This window comes from Coregonus clupeaformis, unplaced genomic scaffold (assembly GCF_020615455.1).
Source record: "Coregonus clupeaformis isolate EN_2021a unplaced genomic scaffold, ASM2061545v1 scaf1322, whole genome shotgun sequence".
Taxonomy (NCBI): Eukaryota; Metazoa; Chordata; class Actinopteri; order Salmoniformes; family Salmonidae; genus Coregonus; species Coregonus clupeaformis.
In genome coordinates, this window is record NW_025534776.1 from 54,400 (window position 1) to 78,298 (window position 23,899).

The following is a 23,899-nucleotide window of genomic DNA, read 5'->3' on the forward strand; positions in this document are numbered from 1 at the left end:
TTTACTCTGTCTGCCAATGGAGGAGGAGCGTCGGCGAACTCAGAGCCTGATTGGCTACTCGGGGTCCGAAGCCGACGCCCTCTCGGTTCCAGACTTCGCCCCTAGATACGCCACGGTCTGCCGCAGCAGCTCGACTCGGAGCTCCGACCCCAACGACGCGACTGTCAACCGCAGCCAATCGTCAGTCACGCTGCGGCCCAGGAGGAAAGGCCGGCCCCCGACTCCGCCCAAACGGTCGTGTTCCTCCATCTCCGGGGGCGACGGGCTAGGGGAGGGGCTGGGGGGCCTGCTGGGGGTAGAAGGGTTCAGGGAGAGGCGAGCCAGCGACTGTGGAGGGCTGGCAGAGAGGAGGAGGAAGGAGGAGGAGGGGGAGGGGGGGCTGGTGAGGTCAGAAGGGGCGGGGGGGAGCGTCCGGAGCATCGCCGCCATGTTGGAGACATCGATGGGAGGAGTTGGACCAGGAGGGGGAGGGGCCAAGACCCTGCCCAGAACCATGAGGGGAAGCGGCAGCTACCTCAACCCTCCACAGGTCTGTCTGGGGGGTATATAATATAATGTGTGTTTGTGTGTGTGTGTTGTGTGTGTGCGTATAATGTTTAACATGTAACGTGTGTGTGTTTAAGATGTCTTTGTGTTTCCAGTACAACGTGGGTCATTCCACCTCCACAACCACAAGCAGGAGGATTCCAACACCCACCGTGTCATGTTGTTCAGATACAATAAGCTTTCCTGAAACGTTATTTTGCCGATATATCATTTGATCTCTGAGAAATGAAGCTAAATTGATTGTCACCCGTAATTGGGCCATTTTAATTCATAGGGTTCATATAATATTCATTAATATAGGACCCAACATCTGATTTGGATCAAACTTCTTCCTACCACCAATGAGTAAGACATGAGGAATCCCCAAAACAGGGTGAAAAGCCACCCACGGACCCCCCACCCCCTACGCCAATCCCGGCCCAACAGGGTGAAAAGCCACCCACGGACCCCCCACCCCCTACGCCAATCCCGGCCCAACAGGGTGAAAGCCACCCACGGACCCCCCCCACCCACCCCCTACGCCAATCCCGGCCCAACAGGGTGAAAAGCCACCCACGGCCCACCCCCCACCCCTACGCCAATCCCGGCCCAACAGGGTGAAAAGCCACCCACGGACCACCCCCACCCACCCCCTACGCCAATCCCGGCCCAACAGGGTGAAAAGCCACCCACGGACCCCCCCACCCACCCCCTACGCCAATCCCGGCCCAACAGGGTGAAAAGCCACCCACGGCCCCCCCCCCCCCTACGCCAATCCCGGCCCAACAGGGTGAAAAGCCACCCACGGACCCCCCCACCCACCCCCTACGCCAATCCCGGCCCAACAGGGTGAAAAGCCACCCAACGACTCATGTGTAATGTGTGTATGATCCTCCAGGTGAGTCTAGCGGCGCTGCGGCGCCAGGCCGGGTCAGGTGGTCTGGGGTCTGATGATGACGACGTCGTGAATCGCCGTCGGACCATCAGCGGTCCGCTCACCGACCAGACAGATTCCGCCCAGATCCAGTCCCCACGGCAACATACTGAGCTATGCCCAGAACCACGCCCACGCTCCACAGTCGCCACGCCGACAGGAGAAGGGCTTATTACGGATGGAACAGCGACCATCAACCGAAGGTTCATCAGACTAACTTTATCAGTTTAACTAGCTGTCTAACTCTATCAGTCTAACTCTATCAGTCTAACTCTATCAGTCTAACTCTATCAGTCTAACTAGCTGTCTAACTCTATCAGTCTAACTAGCTGTCTAACTCTATCAGTCTAACTCTATCAGTCTAACTCTATCAGTCTAACTCTATCAGTCTAACTCTATCAGTCTAACTAGCTGTCTAACTCTATCAGTCTAACTAGCTGTCTAACTCTATCAGTCTAACTCTATCAGTCTAACTCTATCAGTCTAACTAGCTATCTAACTCTATCAGTCTAACTCTATCAGTCTAACTAGCTGTCGAACTCTATCAGTCTAACTCTATCAGTCTAACTCTATCAGTCTAACTCTTTCAGTCTAACTCTATCAGTCTAACTAGCTGTCTAACTCTATCAGTCTAACTAGCTGTCTAACTCTATCAGTCTAACTCTATCAGTCTAACTCTATCAGTCTAACTAGCTATCTAACTCTATCAGTCTAACTCTATCAGTCTAACTAGCTGTCGAACTCTATCAGTCTAACTCTATCAGTCTAACTTTATCAGTCTAACTAGCTGTCTAACTTTATCAGTCTAACTCTATCAGTCTAACTTTATCAGTCTAACTCTATCAGTCTAACTAGCTGTCTAACTCTATTAGTCTAACTTTATCAGTCTAACTCTATCAGTCTAACACTATCAGTCTAACACTATCAGTCTAACTAGCTGTCTAACTCTATCAGTCTAACACTATCAGTCTAACTCTATCAGTCTAACTCTATCAGTCTAACTAGCTGTCTAACTCTATCAGTCTAACTCTATCAGTCTAACTAGCTGTCTAACTCTATCAGTCTAACTTTATCAGTCTAACTCTATCAGTCTAACACTATCAGTCTAACACTATCAGTCTAACTAGCTGTCTAACTCTAACAGTCTAACTCTATCAGTCTAGCACTATCAGTCTAACTCTATCAGTCTAACTAGCTGTCTAACTCTATCGGTCTAACTATATCAGTCTAACTAGCTGTCTAACTCTATCAGTCTAACTCTATCAGTCTAACTCTATCAGTCTAACTAGCTGTCTAACTCTATCGGTCTAACTATATCAGTCTAACTAGCTGTCTAACTCTATCAGTCTAACTCTATCAGTCTAACTCTATCAGTCTAACTAGCTGTCTAACTAACAGTCTACATTTATCAGTCTAACTCTATCAGTCTAACTAGCTGTCTAACTCTATCAGTCTAACTCTATCAGTCTAACTTTATCAGTCTAACTTTATCAGTCTAACTCTATCGGTCTAACTATATCAGTCTAACTAGCTGTCTAACTCTATCAGTCTAACTTTATCAGTCTAACTTTATCAGTCTAACTCTATCAGTCTAACTCTATCAGTCTAACTAGCTGTCTAACTCTATCAGTCTAACTATCAGTCTAACACTATCAGTCTAACACTATCAGTCTAACACTATCAGTCTAACTCTATCAGTCTAACTTTATCAGTCTAACTCTATCAGTCTAACACTATCAGTCTAACACTATCAGTCTAACTAGCAGTCTAACTCTATCAGTCTAACTAGCTGTCTAACTCTATCAGTCTAACTCTATCAGTCTAACTAGCTGTCTAACTAACAGTCTACATTTATCAGTCTAACTCTATCAGTCTAACTTTATCAGTCTAACTCTATCAGTCTAACTTTATCAGTCTAACTTTATCAGTCTAACTCTATCAGTCTAACACTATCAGTCTAACACTATCAGTCTAACTAGCTGTCTAACTCTATCAGTCTAACTATCAGTCTAACACTATCAGTCTAACTAGCTGTCTAACTCTATCAGTCTAACTAGCTGTCTAACTCTATCAGTCTAACTATCAGTCTAACTCTATCAGTCTAACTAGCTGTCTAACTCTATCAGTCTAACTAGCTGTCTAACTCTATCAGTCTAACTCTACCAGTCTAACTTTATCAGTCTAACTCTATCGGTCTAACTATATCAGTCTAACTAGCTGTCTAACTCTATCAGTCTAACTCTATCAGTCTAACTAGCTGTCTAACTCTATCAGTCTAACTTTATCAGTATATCTCTATCAGTCTAACTAGCTGTCTAACTCTATCAGTCTAACTATATCAGTCTAACTAGCTGTCTAACTCTATCAGTCTAACTCTATCAGTCTAACTAGCTGTCTAACTCTATCAGTCTAACTTTATCAGTATATCTCTATCAGTCTAACTAGCTGTCTAACTCTATCAGTCTAACTCTATCAGTCTAACTAGCTGTCTAACTCTATCAGTCTAACTTTATCAGTATATCTCTATCAGTCTAACTCTATCAGTCTAACTAGCTGTCTAACTCTATCAGTCTAACTCTATCAGTCTAACTAGCTGTCTAACTAACATTCTACATTTATCAGTCTAACTCTATCAGTCTAACTAGCTGTCTAACTAACAGTCTAACTCTATCAGTCTAACTCTATCAGTCTAACTAGCTGTCTAACTCTATCAGTCTAACTCTATCAGTCTAACTTTATCAGTCTAACTTTATCAGTCTAACTCTATCGGTCTAACTATATCAGTCTAACTAGCTGTCTAACTCTATCAGTCTAACTTTATCAGTCTAACTTTATCAGTCTAACTCTATCAGTCTAACTCTATCAGTCTAACTAGCTGTCTAACTCTATCAGTCTAACTATCAGTCTAACACTATCAGTCTAACTCTATCAGTCTAACTCTATCAGTCTAACTCTATCAGTCTAACTTTATCAGTCTAACTCTATCGGTCTAACTATATCAGTCTAACACTATCAGTCTAACTAGCAGTCTAACTCTATCAGTCTAACTAGCTGTCTAACTCTATCAGTCTAACTCTATCAGTCTAACTAGCTGTCTAACTAACAGTCTACATTTATCAGTCTAACTCTATCAGTCTAACTTTATCAGTCTAACTCTATCAGTCTAACTTTATCAGTCTAACTTTATCAGTCTAACTCTATCGGTCTAACTATATCAGTCTAACTAGCTGTCTAACTCTATCAGTCTAACTCTATCAGTCTAACTAGCTGTCTAACTCTATCAGTCTAACTTTATCAGTATATCTCTATCAGTCTAACTAGCTGTCTAACTCTATCAGTCTAACTATATCAGTCTAACTAGCTGTCTAACTCTATCAGTCTAACTCTATCAGTCTAACTAGCTGTCTAACTCTATCAGTCTAACTTTATCAGTATATCTCTATCAGTCTAACTAGCTGTCTAACTCTATCAGTCTAACTCTATCAGTCTAACTAGCTGTCTAACTCTATCAGTCTAACTTTATCAGTATATCTCTATCAGTCTAACTCTATCAGTCTAACTAGCTGTCTAACTCTATCAGTCTAACTCTATCAGTCTAACTAGCTGTCTAACTAACATTCTACATTTATCAGTCTAACTCTATCAGTCTAACTAGCTGTCTAACTCTATCAGTCTAACTCTATCAGTCTAACTCTATCAGTCTAACTCTATCAGTCTAACTCTATCAGTCTAACTCTATCAGTCTAACTAGCTGTCTAACTAACAGTCTACATTTATCAGTCTAACTCTATCAGTCTAACTAGCTGTCTAACTCTATCAGTCTAACTCTATCAGTCTAACTTTATCAGTCTAACTTTATCAGTCTAACTCTATCGGTCTAACTATATCAGTCTAACTAGCTGTCTAACTCTATCAGTCTAACTCTATCAGTCTAACTCTATCAGTCTAACACTATCAGTCTAACTCTATCAGTCTAACTCTATCAGTCTAACTAGCTGTCTAACTCTATCAGTCTAACTCTATCAGTCTAACTAGCTGTCTAACTCTATCAGTCTAACTTTATCAGTCTAACTAGCTGTCTAACTCTATCAGTCTAACTCTATCAGTCTAACTAGCTGTCTAACTCTATCAGTCTAACTTTATCAGTATATCTCTATCAGTCTAACTAGCTGTCTAACTCTATCAGTCTAACTCTATCAGTCTAACTAGCTGTCTAACTCTATCAGTCTAACTTTATCAGTATATCTCTATCAGTCTAACTCTATCAGTCTAACTAGCTGTCTAACTCTATCAGTCTAACTATATCAGTCTAACTAGCTGTCTAACTAACAGTCTACATTTATCAGTCTAACTCTATCAGTCTAACTAGCTGTCTAACTCTATCAGTCTAACTCTATCAGTCTAACTCTATCAGTCTAACTAGCTGTCTAACTCTATCAGTCTAACTCTATCAGTCTAACTAGCTGTCTAACTAACAGTCTACATTTATCAGTCTAACTCTATCAGTCTAACTAGCTGTCTAACTCTATCAGTCTAACTCTATCAGTCTAACTTTATCAGTCTAACTTTATCAGTCTAACTCTATCGGTCTAACTATATCAGTCTAACTAGCTGTCTAACTCTATCAGTCTAACTTTATCAGTCTAACTCTATCAGTCTAACTGTCTCCCGAGTGGCGCAGTGGTCTAAGGCACTGCATTGTGCTAGCTGTTCCACTAGAGATCCTGTTTCGAATCCAGGCTCTGTCATAGCCGGCTGTGACCGGGAGACCCATGGGGCGGCGCACAATTGGTCCAGGGTAGGGGAGGGAATGGCCGGCAGGGATGTAGCTCAGTTGGTGGATCATGGCGTTTGCAACGCTAGGGTTGTGGGTTCGATTCCCACAGGGGGACAGTATGAATAATGTATGCACTCACTAACTGTAAGTCGCTCTGGATAAGGGCATCTGCTAAATGACTTAAATGTAAATGTAACTCTATCAGTCTAACTAGCTGTCTAACTAACAGTCTAAATTTATCAGTCTAACTCTATCAGTCTAACTAGCTGTCTAAATTTATCAGTCTAACACTAGCTGTCTAACTATATCAGTCTAACTTTATCAGTCTAACTCTGTCAGTCTAACTAGCTGTCTAACTCTATCAGTCTAACTAGCTGTCTAACTCTATCAGTCTAACTATATCAGTCTAACTAGCTGTCTAACTCTATCAGTCTAACTAGCTGTCCAACTTTATCAGTCTAACTAGCTGTCTAACTCTATCAGTCTAACTCTATCAGTCTAACTAGCTGTCTAACTCTATCAGTCTAACTCTATCAGTCTAACTTTATCAGTCTAACTTTATCGGTCTAACTATATCAGTCTAACTATCAGTCTAACTCTATCAGTCTAACTCTATCAGTCTAACTAGCTGTCTAACTCTATCAGTCTAACTTTATCAGTCTAACTAGCTGTCTAACTTTATCGGTCTAACTCTATCAGTCTAACTAGCTGTCTAACTCTATCAGTCTAACTCTATCAGTCTAACTAGCTGTCTAACTCTATCAGTCTAACTCTATCAGTCTAACTTTATCAGTCTAACTTTATCAGTCTAACTCTATCAGTCTAACTTTATCGGTCTAACTATATCAGTCTAACTAGCTGTCTAACTCTATCAGTCTAACTCTATCAGTCTAACTTTATCAGTCTAACTTTATCAGTCTAACTTTATCAGTCTAACTCTATCAGTCTAACTCTATCAGTCTAACTAGCTGTCTAACTCTATCAGTCTAACTCTATCAGTCTAACTTTATCAGTCTAACTTTATCAGTCTAACTCTATCGGTCTAACTATATCTGTCTAACTAGCTGTCTAACTAACAGTCTAAATGTATCAGTCTAACACTATCAGTCTAACTAGCTGTCTAACTATATCAGTCTAACTATATCAGTCTAACTCTATCAGTCTAACTCTCTCTGTCTAACTAACAGTCTAACTTTATCAGTATATCTCTATCAGTCTAACTATCAGTCTAACTCTCTCTGTCTAACTAACAGTCTAACTTTATCAGTATATCTCTATCAGTCTAACTATCAGTCTAACTCTATCAGTCTAACTCTATCAGTCTAACTCTATCAGTCTAACTAGCTGTCTAACTCTATCAGTCTAACTCTATCAGTCTAACTAGCTGTCTAACTCTATCAGTCTAACTCTATCAGTCTAACTCTATCAGTCTAACTAGCTGTCTAACTCTATCAGTCTAACTCTATCAGTCTAACTAGCTGTCAAACTCTATCAGTCTAACTCTATCAGTCTAACTCTATCAGTCTAACTCTATCAGTCTAACTTTATCAGTCTAACTTAATCAGTCTAACTCTATCAGTCTAACTTTATCGGTCTAACTATATCAGTCTAACTAGCTGTCTAACTCTATCAGTCTAACTCTATCAGTCTAACTTTATCAGTCTAACTTTATCAGTCTAACTTTATCAGTCTAACTCTATCAGTCTAACTCTATCAGTCTAACTAGCTGTCTAACTCTATCAGTCTAACTCTATCAGTCTAACTTTATCAGTCTAACTTTATCAGTCTAACTCTTTCGGTCTAACTATATCAGTCTAACTAGCTGTCTAACTCTATCAGTCTAACTCTATCAGTCTAACTTTATCAGTCTAACTTTATCAGTCTAACTTTATCAGTCTAACTCTATCAGTCTAACTCTATCAGTCTAACTAGCTGTCTAACTCTATCAGTCTAACTTTATCGGTCTAACTATATCAGTCTAACTAGCTGTCTAACTCTATCATTCTAACTCTATCAGTCTAACTTTATCAGTCTAACTTTATCAGTCTAACTCTATCGGTCTAACTATATCAGTCTAACTAGCTGTCTAACTAACAGTCTAAATGTATCAGTCTAACACTATCAGTCTAACTAGCTGTCTAACTATATCAGTCTAACTATATCAGTCTAACTCTATCAGTCTAACTCTCTCTGTCTAACTAACAGTCTAACTTTATCAGTATATCTCTATCAGTCTAACTATCAGTCTAACTCTATCAGTCTAACTCTATCAGTCTAACTAGCTGTCTAACTCTATCAGTCTAACTCTATCAGTCTAACTAGCTGTCTAACTCTATCAGTCTAACTCTATCAGTCTAACTCTATCAGTCTAACTAGCTGTCGAACTCTATCAGTCTAACTCTATCAGTCTAAATCTATCAGTCTAACTCTGTCAGTCTAACTAGCTGTCTAACTCTATCAGTCTAACTCTATCAGTCTAACTAGCTGTCTAACTCTATCAGTCTAACTCTATCAGTCTAACTAGCTGTCGAACTCTATCAGTCTAACTCTATCAGTCTAACTCTATCAGTCTAACTAGCTGTCTAACTCTATCAGTCTAACTCTATCAGTCTAACTAGCTGTCGAACTCTATCAGTCTAACTCTATCAGTCTAACTTTATCAGTCTAACTAGCTGTCTAACTTTATCAGTCTAACTTTATCAGTCTAACTCTATCAGTCTAACACTATCAGTCTAACACTATCAGTCTAACTAGCTGTCTAACTCTATCAGTCTAACTCTATCAGTCTAACTCTATCAGTCTAACACTATCAGTCTAACTCTATCAGTCTAACTCTATCAGTCTAACTAGCTGTCTAACTCTAACAGTCTAACTATATCAGTCTAACTAGCTGTCTAACTCTAACAGTCTAACTCTATCAGTCTAACTCTATCAGTCTAATTAGCTGTCTAACTCTTTCAGTCTAACTCTATCAGTCTAACTTTATCAGTCTAACTCTATCAGTCTAACTAGCTGTCTAACTCTATCAGTCTAACTCTATCAGTCTAACTCTATCAGTCTAACTAGCTGTCTAACTATATCAGTCTAACTATATCAGTCTAACTCTATCAGTCTAACTCTATCTGTCTAACTAACAGTCTAACTTTATCAGTCTAACTATATCAGTCTAACTAGCTGTCTAACTCTATCGGTCTACCTATATCAGTCTAACTATCAGTCTAACTCTATCAGTCTAACTAGCTGTCTAACTCTATCAGTCTAACTCTATCAGTCTAACTAGCTGTCTAACTAGCTGTCTAACTCTATCAGTCTAACTTTATCAGTCTAACTAGCTGTCTAACTCTATCAGTCTAACTATCAGTCTAACTCTATCAGTCTAACTAGCTGTCTAACTCTATCAGTCTAACTATCAGTCTAACTCTATCAGTCCAACTAGCTGTCTAACTCTATCAGTCTAACTCTATCAGTCTAACTAGCTGTCTAACTCTATCAGTCTAACTTTATCAGTCTAACTTTATCAGTCTAACTCCATCGGTCTAACTATATCAGTCTAACTAGCTGTCTAACTAACAGTCTAACTTGATCAGTATATCTCTATCAGTCTAACTCTATCAGTCTAACTCTATCAGTCTAACTCTATCAGTCTAACTAGCTGTCTAACTCTATCAGTCTAACTCTATCAGTCTAACTAGCTGTCGAACTCTATCAGTCTAACTCTATCAGTCTAACTCTATCAGTCTAACTAGCTGTCTAACTCTATCAGTCTAACTCTATCAGTCTAACTAGCTGTCGAACTCTATCAGTCTAACTCTATCAGTCTAACTTTATCAGTGTAACTAGCTGTCTAACTTTATCAGTCTAACTCTATCAGTCTAACTTTATCAGTCTAACTCTATCAGTCTAACTAGCTGTCTAACTCTATCAGTCTAACTTTATCAGTCTAACTCTATCAGTCTAACACTATCAGTCTAACACTATCAGTCTAACTAGCTGTCTAACTCTATCAGTCTAACTCTATCAGTCTAACTCTATCAGTCTAACACTATCAGTCTAACTCTATCAGTCTAACTCTATCAGTCTAACTCTATCAGTCTAACTAGCTGTCTAACTCTATCAGTCTAACTCTATCAGTCTAACTTTATCAGTCTAACTTTATCAGTCTAACTCTTTCGGTCTAACTATATCAGTCTAACTAGCTGTCTAACTCTATCAGTCTAACTCTATCAGTCTAACTTTATCAGTCTAACTTTATCAGTCTAACTTTATCAGTCTAACTCTATCAGTCTAACTCTATCAGTCTAACTAGCTGTCTAACTCTATCAGTCTAACTCTATCAGTCTAACTTTATCAGTCTAACTTTATCAGTCTAACTCTATCGGTCTAACTATATCAGTCTAACTAGCTGTCTAACTAACAGTCTAAATGTATCAGTCTAACACTATCAGTCTAACTAGCTGTCTAACTATATCAGTCTAACTATATCAGTCTAACTCTATCAGTCTAACTCTCTCTGTCTAACTAACAGTCTAACTTTATCAGTATATCTCTATCAGTCTAACTATCAGTCTAACTCTATCAGTCTAACTCTATCAGTCTAACTCTATCAGTCTAACTAGCTGTCTAACTCTATCAGTCTAACTCTATCAGTCTAACTAGCTGTCTAACTCTATCAGTCTAACTCTATCAGTCTAACTCTATCAGTCTAACTAGGTGTCGAACTCTATCAGTCTAACTCTATCAGTCTAAATCTATCAGTCTAACTCTGTCAGTCTAACTAGCTGTCTAACTCTATCAGTCTAACTCTATCAGTCCCCAACTAGCTGTCTAACTCTATCAGTCTAACTCTATCAGTCTAACTAGCTGTCGAACTCTATCAGTCTAACTCTATCAGTCTAACTCTATCAGTCTAACTAGCTGTCTAACTCTATCAGTCTAACTCTATCAGTCTAACTAGCTGTCGAACTCTATCAGTCTAACTCTATCAGTCTAACTTTATCAGTCTAACTAGCTGTCTAACTTTATCAGTCTAACTTTATCGGTCTAACTCTATCAGTCTAACACTATCAGTCTAACACTATCAGTCCAACTAGCTGTCTAACTCTATCGGTCTAACTCTATCAGTCTAACTCTATCAGTCTAACACTATCAGTCTAACTCTATCAGTCTAACTCTATCAGTCTAACTAGCTGTCTAACTCTAACAGTCTAACTATATCAGTCTAACTAGCTGTCTAACTCTATCAGTCTAACTCTATCAGTCTAACTCTATCAGTCTAACTAGCTGTCTAACTATATCAGTCTAACTATATCAGTCTAACTCTATCAGTCTAACTCTATCTGTCCAACTAACAGTCTAACTTTATCAGTATATCTCTATCAGTCTAACTAGTTGTCTAACTCTATCAGTCTAACTCTATCAGTCTAACTATATCAGTCTAACTAGCTGTCTAACTCTATCGGTCTACCTATATCAGTCTAACTATCAGTCTAACTCTATCAGTCTAACTAGCTGTCTAACTCTATCAGTCTAACTCTATCAGTCTAACTAGCTGTCTAACTAGCTGTCTAACTCTATCAGTCTAACTTTATCAGTCTAACTAGCTGTCTAACTCTATCAGTCTAACTATCAGTCTAACTCTATCAGTCTAACTAGCTGTCTAACTCTATCAGTCCAACTATCAGTCTAACTCTATCAGTCTAACTAGCTGTCTAACTCTATCAGTCTAACTCTATCAGTCTAACTAGCTGTCTAACTCTATCAGTCTAACTTTATCAGTCTAACTTTATCAGTCTAACTCCATCGGTCTAACTATATCAGTCTAACTAGCTGTCTAACTAACAGTCTAACTTGATCAGTATATCTCTATCAGTCTAACTCTATCAGTCTAACTCTATCAGTCTAACTCTATCAGTCTAACTAGCTGTCTAACTCTATCAGTCTAACTCTATCAGTCTAACTAGCTGTCGAACTCTATCAGTCTAACTCTATCAGTCTAACTCTATCAGTCTAACTAGCTGTCTAACTCTATCAGTCTAACTCTATCAGTCTAACTAGCTGTCGAACTCTATCAGTCTAACTCTATCAGTCTAACTTTATCAGTCTAACTAGCTGTCTAACTTTATCAGTCTAACTCTATCAGTCTAACTTTATCAGTCTAACTCTATCAGTCTAACTAGCTGTCTAACTCTATCAGTCTAACTTTATCAGTCTAACTCTATCAGTCTAACACTATCAGTCTAACACTATCAGTCTAACTAGCTGTCTAACTCTATCAGTCTAACTCTATCAGTCTAACTAGCTGTCTAACTCTATCAGTCTAACTCTATCAGTCTAACTTTATCAGTCTAACTTTATCAGTCTAACTCTATCAGTCTAACTTTATCGGTCTAACTATATCAGTCTAACTAGCTGTCTAACTCTATCAGTCTAACTCTATCAGTCTAACTTTATCAGTCTAACTTTATCAGTCTAACTTTATCAGTCTAACTCTATCAGTCTAACTCTATCAGTCTAACTAGCTGTCTAACTCTATCAGTCTAACTCTATCAGTCTAACTCTATCAGTCTAACTTTATCAGTCTAACTCTATCGGTCTAACTATATCTGTCTAACTAGCTGTCCAACTAACAGTCTAAATGTATCAGTCTAACACTATCATTCTAACTAGCTGTCTAACTATATCAGTCTAACTATATCAGTCTAACTCTATCAGTCTAACTCTCTCTGTCTAACTAACAGTCTAACTTTATCAGTATATCTCTATCAGTCTAACTATCAGTCTAACTCTCTCTGTCTAACTAACAGTCTAACTTTATCAGTATATCTCTATCAGTCTAACTATCAGTCTAACTCTATCAGTCTAACTCTATCAGTCTAACTCTATCAGTCTCAACTAGCTGTCTAACTCTATCAGTCTAACTCTATCAGTCCAACTAGCTGTCTAACTCTATCGGTCTAACTCTATCAGTCTAACTCTATCAGTCTAACTAGCTGTCTAACTCTATCAGTCTAACTCTATCAGTCTAACTAGCTGTCAAACTCTATCAGTCTAACTCTATCAGTCTAACTCTATCAGTCTAACTCTATCAGTCTAACTTTATCAGTCTAACTAATCAGTCTAACTCTATCAGTCTAACTTTTATCGGTCTAACTATATCAGTCCAACTAGCTGTCTAACTCTATCAGTCTAACTCTATCAGTCTAACTTTATCAGTCTAACTTTATCAGTCCTAACTTTATCAGTCTAACTCTATCAGTCTAACTCTATCAGTCCAACTAGCTGTCTAACTCTATCAGTCTAACTCTATCAGTCTAACTTTATCAGTCTAACTTTATCAGTCTAACTCTTTCGGTCTAACTATATCAGTCTAACTAGCTGTCTAACTCTATCAGTCTAACTCTATCAGTCTAACTTTATCAGTCTAACTTTATCAGTCTAACTTTATCAGTCTAACTCTATCAGTCTAACTCTATCAGTCTAACTAGCTGTCTAACTCTATCAGTCTAACTTTATCGGTCTAACTATATCAGTCTAACTAGCTGTCTAACTCTATCAGTCTAACTCTATCAGTCTAACTTTATCAGTCTAACTTTATCAGTCTAACTCTATCGGTCTAACTATATCAGTCTAACTAGCTGTCTAACTAACAGTCTAAATGTATCAGTCTAACACTATCAGTCTAACTAGCTGTCTAACTATATCAGTCTAACTATATCAGTCTAACTCTATCAGTCTAACTCTCTCTGTCTAACTAACAGTCTAACTTTATCAGTATATCTCTATCAGTCTAACTATCAGTCTAACTCTATCAGTCTAACTCTATCAGTCCAACTAGCTGTCTAACTCTATCAGTCTAACTCTATCAGTCTAACTAGCTGTCTAACTCTATCAGTCTAACTCTATCAGTCTAACTCTATCAGTCTAACTAGCTGTCGAACTCTATCAGTCTAACTCTATCAGTCTAAATCTATCAGTCTAACTCTGTCAGTCTAACTAGCTGTCTAACTCTATCAGTCTAACTCTATCAGTCTAACTAGCTGTCTAACTCTATCAGTCTAACTCTATCAGTCTAACTAGCTGTCGAACTCTATCAGTCTAACTCTATCAGTCTAACTCTATCAGTCCAACTAGCTGTCTAACTCTATCAGTCTAACTCTATCAGTCCAACTAGCTGTCGAACTCTATCAGTCTAACTCTATCAGTCTAACTTTTATCAGTCTAACTAGCTGTCTAACTTTATCAGTCTAACTTTATCAGTCTAACTCTATCAGTCTAACACTATCAGTCTAACACTATCAGTCTAACTAGCTGTCTAACTCTATCAGTCTAACTCTATCAGTCTAACTCTATCAGTCTAACACTATCAGTCTAACTCTATCAGTCTAACTCTATCAGTCCAACTAGCTGTCTAACTCCTAACAGTCTAACTATATCAGTCTAACTAGCTGTCTAACTCTAACAGTCTAACTCTATCAGTCTAACTCTATCAGTCTAATTAGCTGTCTAACTCTTTCAGTCTAACTCTATCAGTCTAACTTTATCAGTCTAACTCTATCGGTCCAACTAGCTGTCTAACTCTATCAGTCTAACTCTATCAGTCTAACTCTATCAGTCCAACTAGCTGTCTAACTATATCAGTCTAACTATATCAGTCTAACTCTATCAGTCTAACTCTATCTGTCTAACTAACAGTCTAACTTTTATCAGTCTAACTATATCAGTCTAACTAGCTGTCTAACTCTATCGGTCTACCTATATCAGTCTAACTATCAGTCTAACTCTATCAGTCCAACTAGCTGTCTAACTCTATCAGTCTAACTCTATCAGTCTAACTAGCTGTCTAACTAGCTGTCTAACTCTATCAGTCTAACTTTATCAGTCTAACTAGCTGTCTAACTCTATCAGTCTAACTATCAGTCTAACTCTATCAGTCTAACTAGCTGTCTAACTCTATCAGTCTAACTATCAGTCTAACTCTATCAGTCTAACTAGCTGTCTAACTCTATCAGTCTAACTCTATCAGTCTAACTAGCTGTCTAACTCTATCAGTCTAACTTTATCAGTCTAACTTTATCAGTCTAACTCCATCGGTCTAACTATATCAGTCCAACTAGCTGTCTAACTAACAGTCTAACTTGATCAGTATATCTCTATCAGTCTAACTCTATCAGTCTAACTCTATCAGTCTAACTCTATCAGTCTAACTAGCTGTCTAACTCTATCAGTCTAACTCTATCAGTCTAACTAGCTGTCGAACTCTATCAGTCTAACTCTATCAGTCTAACTCTATCAGTCTAACTAGCTGTCTAACTCTATCAGTCTAACTCTATCAGTCTAACTAGCTGTCGAACTCTATCAGTCTAACTCTATCAGTCTAACTTTATCAGTGTAACTAGCTGTCTAACTTTATCAGTCTAACTCTATCAGTCTAACTTTATCAGTCTAACTCTATCAGTCTAACTAGCTGTCTAACTCTATCAGTCTAACTTTATCAGTCTAACTCTATCGGTCTAACACTATCAGTCTAACACTATCAGTCTAACTAGCTGTCTAACTCTATCAGTCTAACTCTATCAGTCTAACTCTATCAGTCTAACACTATCAGTCTAACTCTATCAGTCTAACTCTATCAGTCTAACTCTATCAGTCTAACTAGCTGTCTAACTCTATCAGTCTAACTCTATCAGTCTAACTTTATCAGTCTAACTTTATCAGTCTAACTCTTTCGGTCTAACTATATCAGTCTAACTAGCTGTCTAACTCTATCAGTCTAACTCTATCAGTCTAACTTTATCAGTCTAACTTTATCAGTCTAACTTTATCAGTCTAACTCTATCAGTCTAACTCTATCAGTCTAACTAGCTGTCTAACTCTATCAGTCTAACTCTATCAGTCTAACTTTATCAGTCTAACTTTTATCAGTCTAACTCTATCGGTCTAACTATATCAGTCCAACTAGCTGTCCAACTAACAGTCTAAATGTATCAGTCTAACACTATCAGTCTAACTAGCTGTCTAACTATGTCAGTCTAACTATATCAGTCTAACTCTATCAGTCTAACTCTCTCTGTCTAACTAACAGTCTAACTTTATCAGTATATCTCTATCAGTCCAACTATCAGTCTAACTCTATCAGTCTAACTCTATCAGTCTAACTCTATCAGTCTAACTAGCTGTCTAACTCTATCAGTCTAACTCTATCAGTCTAACTAGCTGTCTAACTCTATCAGTCTAACTCTATCAGTCTAACTCTATCAGTCTAACTAGGTGTCGAACTCTATCAGTCTAACTCTATCAGTCTAAATCTATCAGTCTAACTCTGTCAGTCTAACTAGCTGTCTAACTCTATCAGTCTAACTCTATCAGTCTAACTAGCTGTCTAACTCTATCAGTCTAACTCTATCAGTCTAACTAGCTGTCGAACTCTATCAGTCTAACTCTATCAGTCTAACTCTATCAGTCCAACTAGCTGTCTAACTCTATCAGTCTAACTCTATCAGTCTAACTAGCTGTCGAACTCTATCAGTCTAACTCTATCAGTCTAACTTTATCAGTCTAACTAGCTGTCTAACTTTATCAGTCTAACTTTATCAGTCTAACTCTATCAGTCTAACACTATCAGTCTAACACTATCAGTCTAACTAGCTGTCTAACTCTATCAGTCTAACTCTATCAGTCTAACTCTATCAGTCTAACACTATCAGTCTAACTCTATCAGTCTAACTCTATCAGTCTAACTAGCTGTCTAACTCTAACAGTCTAACTATATCAGTCTAACTAGCTGTCTAACTCTATCAGTCTAACTCTATCAGTCTAACTCTATCAGTCTAACTAGCTGTCTAACTATATCAGTCTAACTATATCAGTCTAACTCTATCAGTCTAACTCTATCTGTCTAACTAACAGTCTAACTTTATCAGTATATCTCTATCAGTCTAACTAGTTGTCTAACTCTATCAGTCTAACTATATCAGTCTAACTAGCTGTCTAACTCTATCGGTCTACCTATATCAGTCTAACTATCAGTCTAACTCTATCAGTCTAACTAGCTGTCTAACTCTATCAGTCTAACTCTATCAGTCTAACTAGCTGTCTAACTAGCTGTCTAACTCTATCAGTCTAACTTTATCAGTCTAACTAGCTGTCTAACTCTATCAGTCTAACTATCAGTCTAACTCTATCAGTCTAACTAGCTGTCTAACTCTATCAGTCTAACTATCAGTCTAACTCTATCAGTCTAACTAGCTGTCTAACTCTATCAGTCTAACTCTATCAGTCTAACTAGCTGTCTAACTCTATCAGTCTAACTTTATCAGTCTAACTTTATCAGTCTAACTCCATCGGTCTAACTATATCAGTCTAACTAGCTGTCTAACTAACAGTCTAACTTGATCAGTATATCTCTATCAGTCTAACTCTATCAGTCTAACTCTATCAGTCTAACTCTATCAGTCTAACTAGCTGTCTAACTCTATCAGTCTAACTCTATCAGTCTAACTAGCTGTCGAACTCTATCAGTCTAACTCTATCAGTCTAACTCTATCAGTCCAACTAGCTGTCTAACTCTATCAGTCTAACTCTATCAGTCTAACTAGCTGTCGAACTCTATCAGTCTAACTCTATCAGTCTAACTTTATCAGTCTAACTAGCTGTCTAACTTTATCAGTCTAACTCTATCAGTCTAACTTTATCAGTCTAACTCTATCAGTCTAACTAGCTGTCTAACTCTATCAGTCTAACTTTATCAGTCTAACTCTATCAGTCTAACACTATCAGTCTAACACTATCAGTCTAACTAGCTGTCTAACTCTATCAGTCTAACTCTATCAGTCTAACTCTATCAGTCTAACACTATCAGTCTAACTCTATCAGTCTAACTCTATCAGTCTAACTAGCTGTCTAACTCTAACAGTCTAACTATATCAGTCTAACTAGCTGTCTAACTCTAACAGTCTAACTCTATCAGTCTAACTCTATCAGTCTAATTAGCTGTCTAACTCTTTCAGTCTAACTCTATCAGTCTAACTTTATCAGTCTAACTCTATCAGTCTAACTAGCTGTCTAACTCTATCAGTCTAACTCTATCAGTCTAACTCTATCAGTCTAACTAGCTGTCTAACTATATCAGTCTAACTATATCAGTCTAACTCTATCAGTCTAACTCTATCTGTCTAACTAACAGTCTAACTTTATCAGTATATCTCTATCAGTCTAACTAGTTGTCTAACTCTATCAGTCTAACTCTATCAGTCTAACTATATCAGTCTAACTAGCTGTCTAACTCTATCAGTCTAACTCTATCAGTCTAACTCTATCAGTCTAACACTATCAGTCTAACTCTATCAGTCTAACTCTATCAGTCTAACTAGCTGTCTAACTCTAACAGTCTAACTATATCAGTCTAACTAGCTGTCTAACTCTAACAGTCTAACTCTATCAGTCTAACTCTATCAGTCTAATTAGCTGTCTAACTCTTTTCAGTCTAACTCTATCAGTCTAACTTTATCAGTCTAACTCTATCAGTCTAACTAGCTGTCTAACTCTATCAGTCTAACTCTATCAGTCTAACTCTATCAGTCTAACTAGCTGTCTAACTATATCAGTCTAACTATATCAGTCTAACTCTATCAGTCTAACTCTATCTGTCTAACTAACAGTCTAACTTTATCAGTATATCTCTATCAGTCTAACTAGTTGTCTAACTCTATCAGTCTAACTCTATCAGTCTAACTATATCAGTCTAACTAGCTGTCTAACTCTATCGGTCTAACTATATCAGTCTAACTATCAGTCTAACTCTATCAGTCTAACTAGCTGTCTAACTCTATCAGTCTAACTCTATCAGTCTAACTAGCTGTCTAACTAGCTGTCTAACTCTATCAGTCTAACTTTATCAGTCTAACTAGCTGTCTAACTCTATCAGTCTAACTATCAGTCTAACTCTATCAGTCTAACTAGCTGTCTAACTCTATCAGTCTAACTATCAGTCTAACTCTATCAGTCTAACTAGCTGTCTAACTCTATCAGTCTAACTCTATCAGTCTAACTAGCTGTCTAACTCTATCAGTCTAACTTTATCAGTCTAACTTTATCAGTCTAACTCCATCGGTCTAACTATATCAGTCTAACTAGCTGTCTAACTAACAGTCTAACTTGATCAGTATATCTCTATCAGTCTAACTCTATCAGTCTAACTCTATCAGTCTAACTCTATCAGTCTAACTAGCTCTCTAACTCTATCAGTCTAACTCTATCAGTCTAACTAGCTGTCTAACTCTATCAGTCTAACTTTATCAGTCTAACTCTATCAGTCTAACTAGCTGTCTAACTCTAACAGTCTAACTCTATCAGTCAAACTAGCTGTCTAACTCTAACAGTCTAACTCTATCAGTCTAACTCTATCAGTCTAACTAGCTTTCTAACTCTAACAGTCTAACTCTATCAGTCTAACTCTATCAGTCTAACTAGCTGTCTAACTCTTTTAGTCTAACTCTATCAGTCTAACTTTATCAGTCTAACTCTATCAGTCTAACTAGCTGTCTAACTCTATCAGTCTAACTCTATCAGTCTAACTCTATCAGTCTAACTAGCTGTCTAACTATATCAGTCTAACTATATCAGTCTAACTCTATCAGTCTAACTCTATCTGTCTAACTAACAGTCTAACTTTATCAGTATATCTCTATCAGTCTAACTAGCTGTCTAACTCTATCAGTCTAACTAGCTGTCTAACTCTATCGGTCTAACTCTATCAGTCTAACTATATCAGTCTAACTATCAGTCTAACTCTATCAGTCTAACACTATCAGTCTAACTCTATCAGTCTAACTAGCTGTCTAACTCTATCAGTCTAACTCTATCAGTCTAACTAGCTGTCTAACTAGCTGTCTAACTCTATCAGTCTAACTTTATCAGTCTAACTAGCTGTCTAACTCTATCAGTCTAACTATCAGTCTAACTCTATCAGTCTAACTAACTCTATCAGTGGTCCTCTGTAGTTCTGCTTGTAGAGCACGGCGCTTATAACGCCAAGGTAGTGGGTTCGATCCCCGGGACCACCCATACACAAAAAAAAAAATTATGCACGCATGACTGTAAGTCGCTTTGGATAAAAGCGTCTGCTAAATGGCATATTATTATTATTATTATTATTATTAACTAGCTGTCTAACTCTATCAGTCTAACTCTATCAGTCTAACTAGCTGTCTAACTCTATCAGTCTAACTTTATCAGTCTAACTTTATCAGTCTAACTCCATCGGTCTAACTATATCAGTCTAACTAGCTGTCTAACTAACAGTCTAACTTGATCAGTATATCTCTATCAGTCTATCTCTATCAGTCTAACTCTATCAGTCTAACTCTATCAGTCTAACTAGCTGTCTAACTCTATCAGTCTAACTCTATCAGTCTAACTAGCTGTCTAACTCTATCAGTCTAACTTTATCAGTCTAACTCTATCAGTCTAACACTATCAGTCTAACTCTATCAGTCTAACTGTCAGTCTAACACTATCAGTCTAACTCTGTGATTGTAACTTTATCAGTCTAACTATATCAGTCTAACTCTATCAGTCTAACTATATCAGTCTAACTATATCAGTCTAACTCTATGATTGTAACTATATCAGTCTAACTATATCAGTCTAACTCTGTGATTGTAACTTTATCAGTCTAACTATATCAGTCTAACTCTATCAGTCTAACTATATCAGTCTAACTATATCAGTCTAACTCTATGATTGTAACACTATCAGTCTAACTATATCAGTCTAACTCTGTGATTGTAACTTTATCAGTCTAACTATATCAGTCTAACTCTGAGATTGTAACTTTATCAGTCTAACTATATCAGTCTAACTCTATCAGTCTAACTATATCAGTCTAACTATATCAGTCTAACTCTGTGATTGTAACTTTATCAGTCTAACTATATCAGTCTGTAACAGTATATCACTTGACCAGTTATACGGATGATAGTTGATTGACATGTCTAATAGTTAATCTGATTGGTGCCCAGGAGGAAGCCCCCCCCCCTCCACTATTCTGACGGAGAGAAGTTCCATCTGACGGAGACAGACACCATTCGGCGACGCCCACGCAGCCGCGAGCACAGCCACGACCAATCAGACGACAGCACAACCAGCAGCAGCCAACCAGAGATTAGCATAACCAGCATCGACCAACCAGCGAGTGGCACACCTGGCAGCAGCCAACCAGAGATTAGCATAACCAGCATCGACCAACCAGCGAGCGGCACACCTGGCAGTGGCCAACCAGACATTAGCAGGAAGAGCATTGACCAACCAGAGAGCAGCGCGCCAGGCATTGACCAATCCCATCGCAGCCTGTTGGCCCCCCAGCAGCTGAACGGAGGGGTCGACCAATCACAGCGCGTCGTCCTGCGGAGGCGGCCTTTGTCGGAGGCTGAGGCGGCCTCTCGCAGGGAGAGCTGTGATAGGCCAGAAGTCAGGAAGCCGCTGAAGCCACCGGTGTCGCCCAAACCCTCGATGGCGGCTGTGAGGAGACAACAGCAGGACCCCCCCACCCCGACCAGACGCGTCCCCCTGCCTGGACCTGAAGCTGACAGTCCTGGTGAGTTTAACCCCTGACCCCTGACCTCTAAACCTAACCCCACCCCGACCAGACGCGTCCCCCTGCCTGGACCTGAAGCTGACAGTCCTGGTGAGTTTAACCCCTGACCCCTGACCTCTAAACCTCACCCCACCCCGACCAGACGCGTCCCCCTGCCTGGACCTGAAGCTGACAGTCCTGGTGAGTTTAACCCCTGACCCCTGACCTCTAAACCTCACCCCACCCCGACCAGACGCGTCCCCCTGCCTGGACCTGAAGCTGACAGTCCTGGTGAGTTTAACCCCTGACCCCTGACCTCTAAACCTAACCCCGACCAGACGCGTCCCCCTGCCTGGACCTGAAGCTGACAGTCCTGGTGAGTTTAACCCCTGACCCCTGACCTCTAAACCTCACCCCCACCCCCGACCAGACGCGTCCCCCTGCCTGGACCTGAAACTGACAGTCCTGGTGAGTTTAACCCCTGACCCCTGACCTCTAAACCTCACCCCACCCCCGACCAGACGCGTCCCCCTGCCTGGACCTGAAGCTGACAGTCCTGGTGAGTTTAACCCCTGACCCCTGACCTCTAAACCTCACCCGACCCCGACCAGACGCGTCCCCCTGCCTGGACCTGAAGCTGACAGTCCTGGTGAGTTTAACCCCTGACCCCTGACCTCTAAACCTCACCCCCGACCAGACGCGTCCCCCTGCCTGGACCTGAAGCTGACAGTCCTGGTGAGTTTAACCCCTGACCCCTGACCTCTAAACCTCACCCCTGACCAGACGCGTCCCCCTGCCTGGACCTGAAGCTGACAGTCCTGGTGAGTTTAACCCCTGAACCCTGACCTCTAAACCCCACCCCCGACCAGACGCGTCCCCCTGTCTGGACCTGAAGCTGACAGTCCTGGTGAGTTTAACCCCTGACCCCTGACCTCTAAACCTCACCCCACCCCGACCAGACGCGTCCCCCTGCCTGGACCTGAAGCTGACAGTCCTGGTGAGTTTAACCCCTGACCCCTGACCTCTAAACCTCACCCCGACCAGACGCGTCCCCCTGCCTGGACCTGAAGCTGACAGTCCTGGTGAGTTTAACCCCTGACCCCTGACCTCTAAACCCCACCCCGACCAGACGCGTCCCCCTGCCTGGACCTGAAGCTGACAGTCCTGGTGAGTTTAACCCCTGACCCCTGACCTCTAAACCTAACCCCACCCCGACCAGACGCGTCCCCCTGCCTGGACCTGAAGCTGACAGTCCTGGTGAGTTTAACCCCTGACCTCTAAACCTAACCCCACCCCGAGCAGATGCGTCCCCCTGCCTGGACCTGAAGCTGACAGTCCTGGTGAGTTTAACCCCTGACCCCTGACCTCTAAACCTAACCCCACCCCGACCAGACGCGTCCCCCTGCCTGGACCTGAAACTGACAGTCCTGGTGAGTTTAACCCCTGACCCCTGACCTCTAAACCCCACCCCGACCAGACGCGTCCCCCTGCCTGGACCTGAAGCTGACAGTCCTGGTGAGTTTAACCCCTGACCCCTGACCTCTAAACCTCACCCCACCCCGACCAGACGCGTCCCCCTGCCTGGACCTGAAGCTGACAGTCCTGGTGAGTTTAACCCCTGACCCCTGACCTCTAAACCTAACCCCACCCCCGACCAGACGCGTCCCCCTGCCTGGACCTGAAGCTGACAGTCCTGGTGAGTTTAAACACTGACCCCTGACCTCTAAACCCCACCCCGACCAGACGCGTCCCCCTGCCTGGACCTGAAGCTGACAGTCCTGGTGAGTTTAACCCCTGACCCCTGACCTCTAAACCTAACCCCACCCCGACCAGACGCGTCCCCCTGCCTGGACCTGAAGCTGACAGTCCTGGTGAGTTTAACCCCTGACCCCTGACCTCTGAACCTAACCCCACCCCCGACCAGACGCGTCCCCCTGCCTGGACCTGGAAGCTGACAGTCCTGGTGAGTTTAACCCCTGACCCCTGACCTCTAAACCTAACCCCACCCCCGACCAGACGCGTCCCCCTGCCTGGACCTGAAGCTGACAGTCCTGGTGAGTTTAACCCCTGACCCCTGACCTCTAAACCTCAC

General features: G+C 40.4%; 1 protein-coding gene across 1 annotated transcript; it reads left to right on the forward strand.

Moving 5' to 3' along the window:
- The first annotated feature begins 16 nt into the window (after positions 1 to 16).
- On the forward strand, positions 17 to 22,032 carry LOC123486819 (caskin-1-like). The gene is made up of 4 exons (XM_045218028.1): positions 17 to 529; positions 1,424 to 1,662; positions 21,254 to 21,828; positions 21,971 to 22,032. The coding sequence occupies exons 1-4, from the start codon at positions 17 to 19 to the stop codon at positions 22,030 to 22,032; spliced, it is 1,389 nt and encodes a 462-aa protein (XP_045073963.1).
- The last annotated feature ends 1,867 nt before the right edge of the window (positions 22,033 to 23,899 follow it).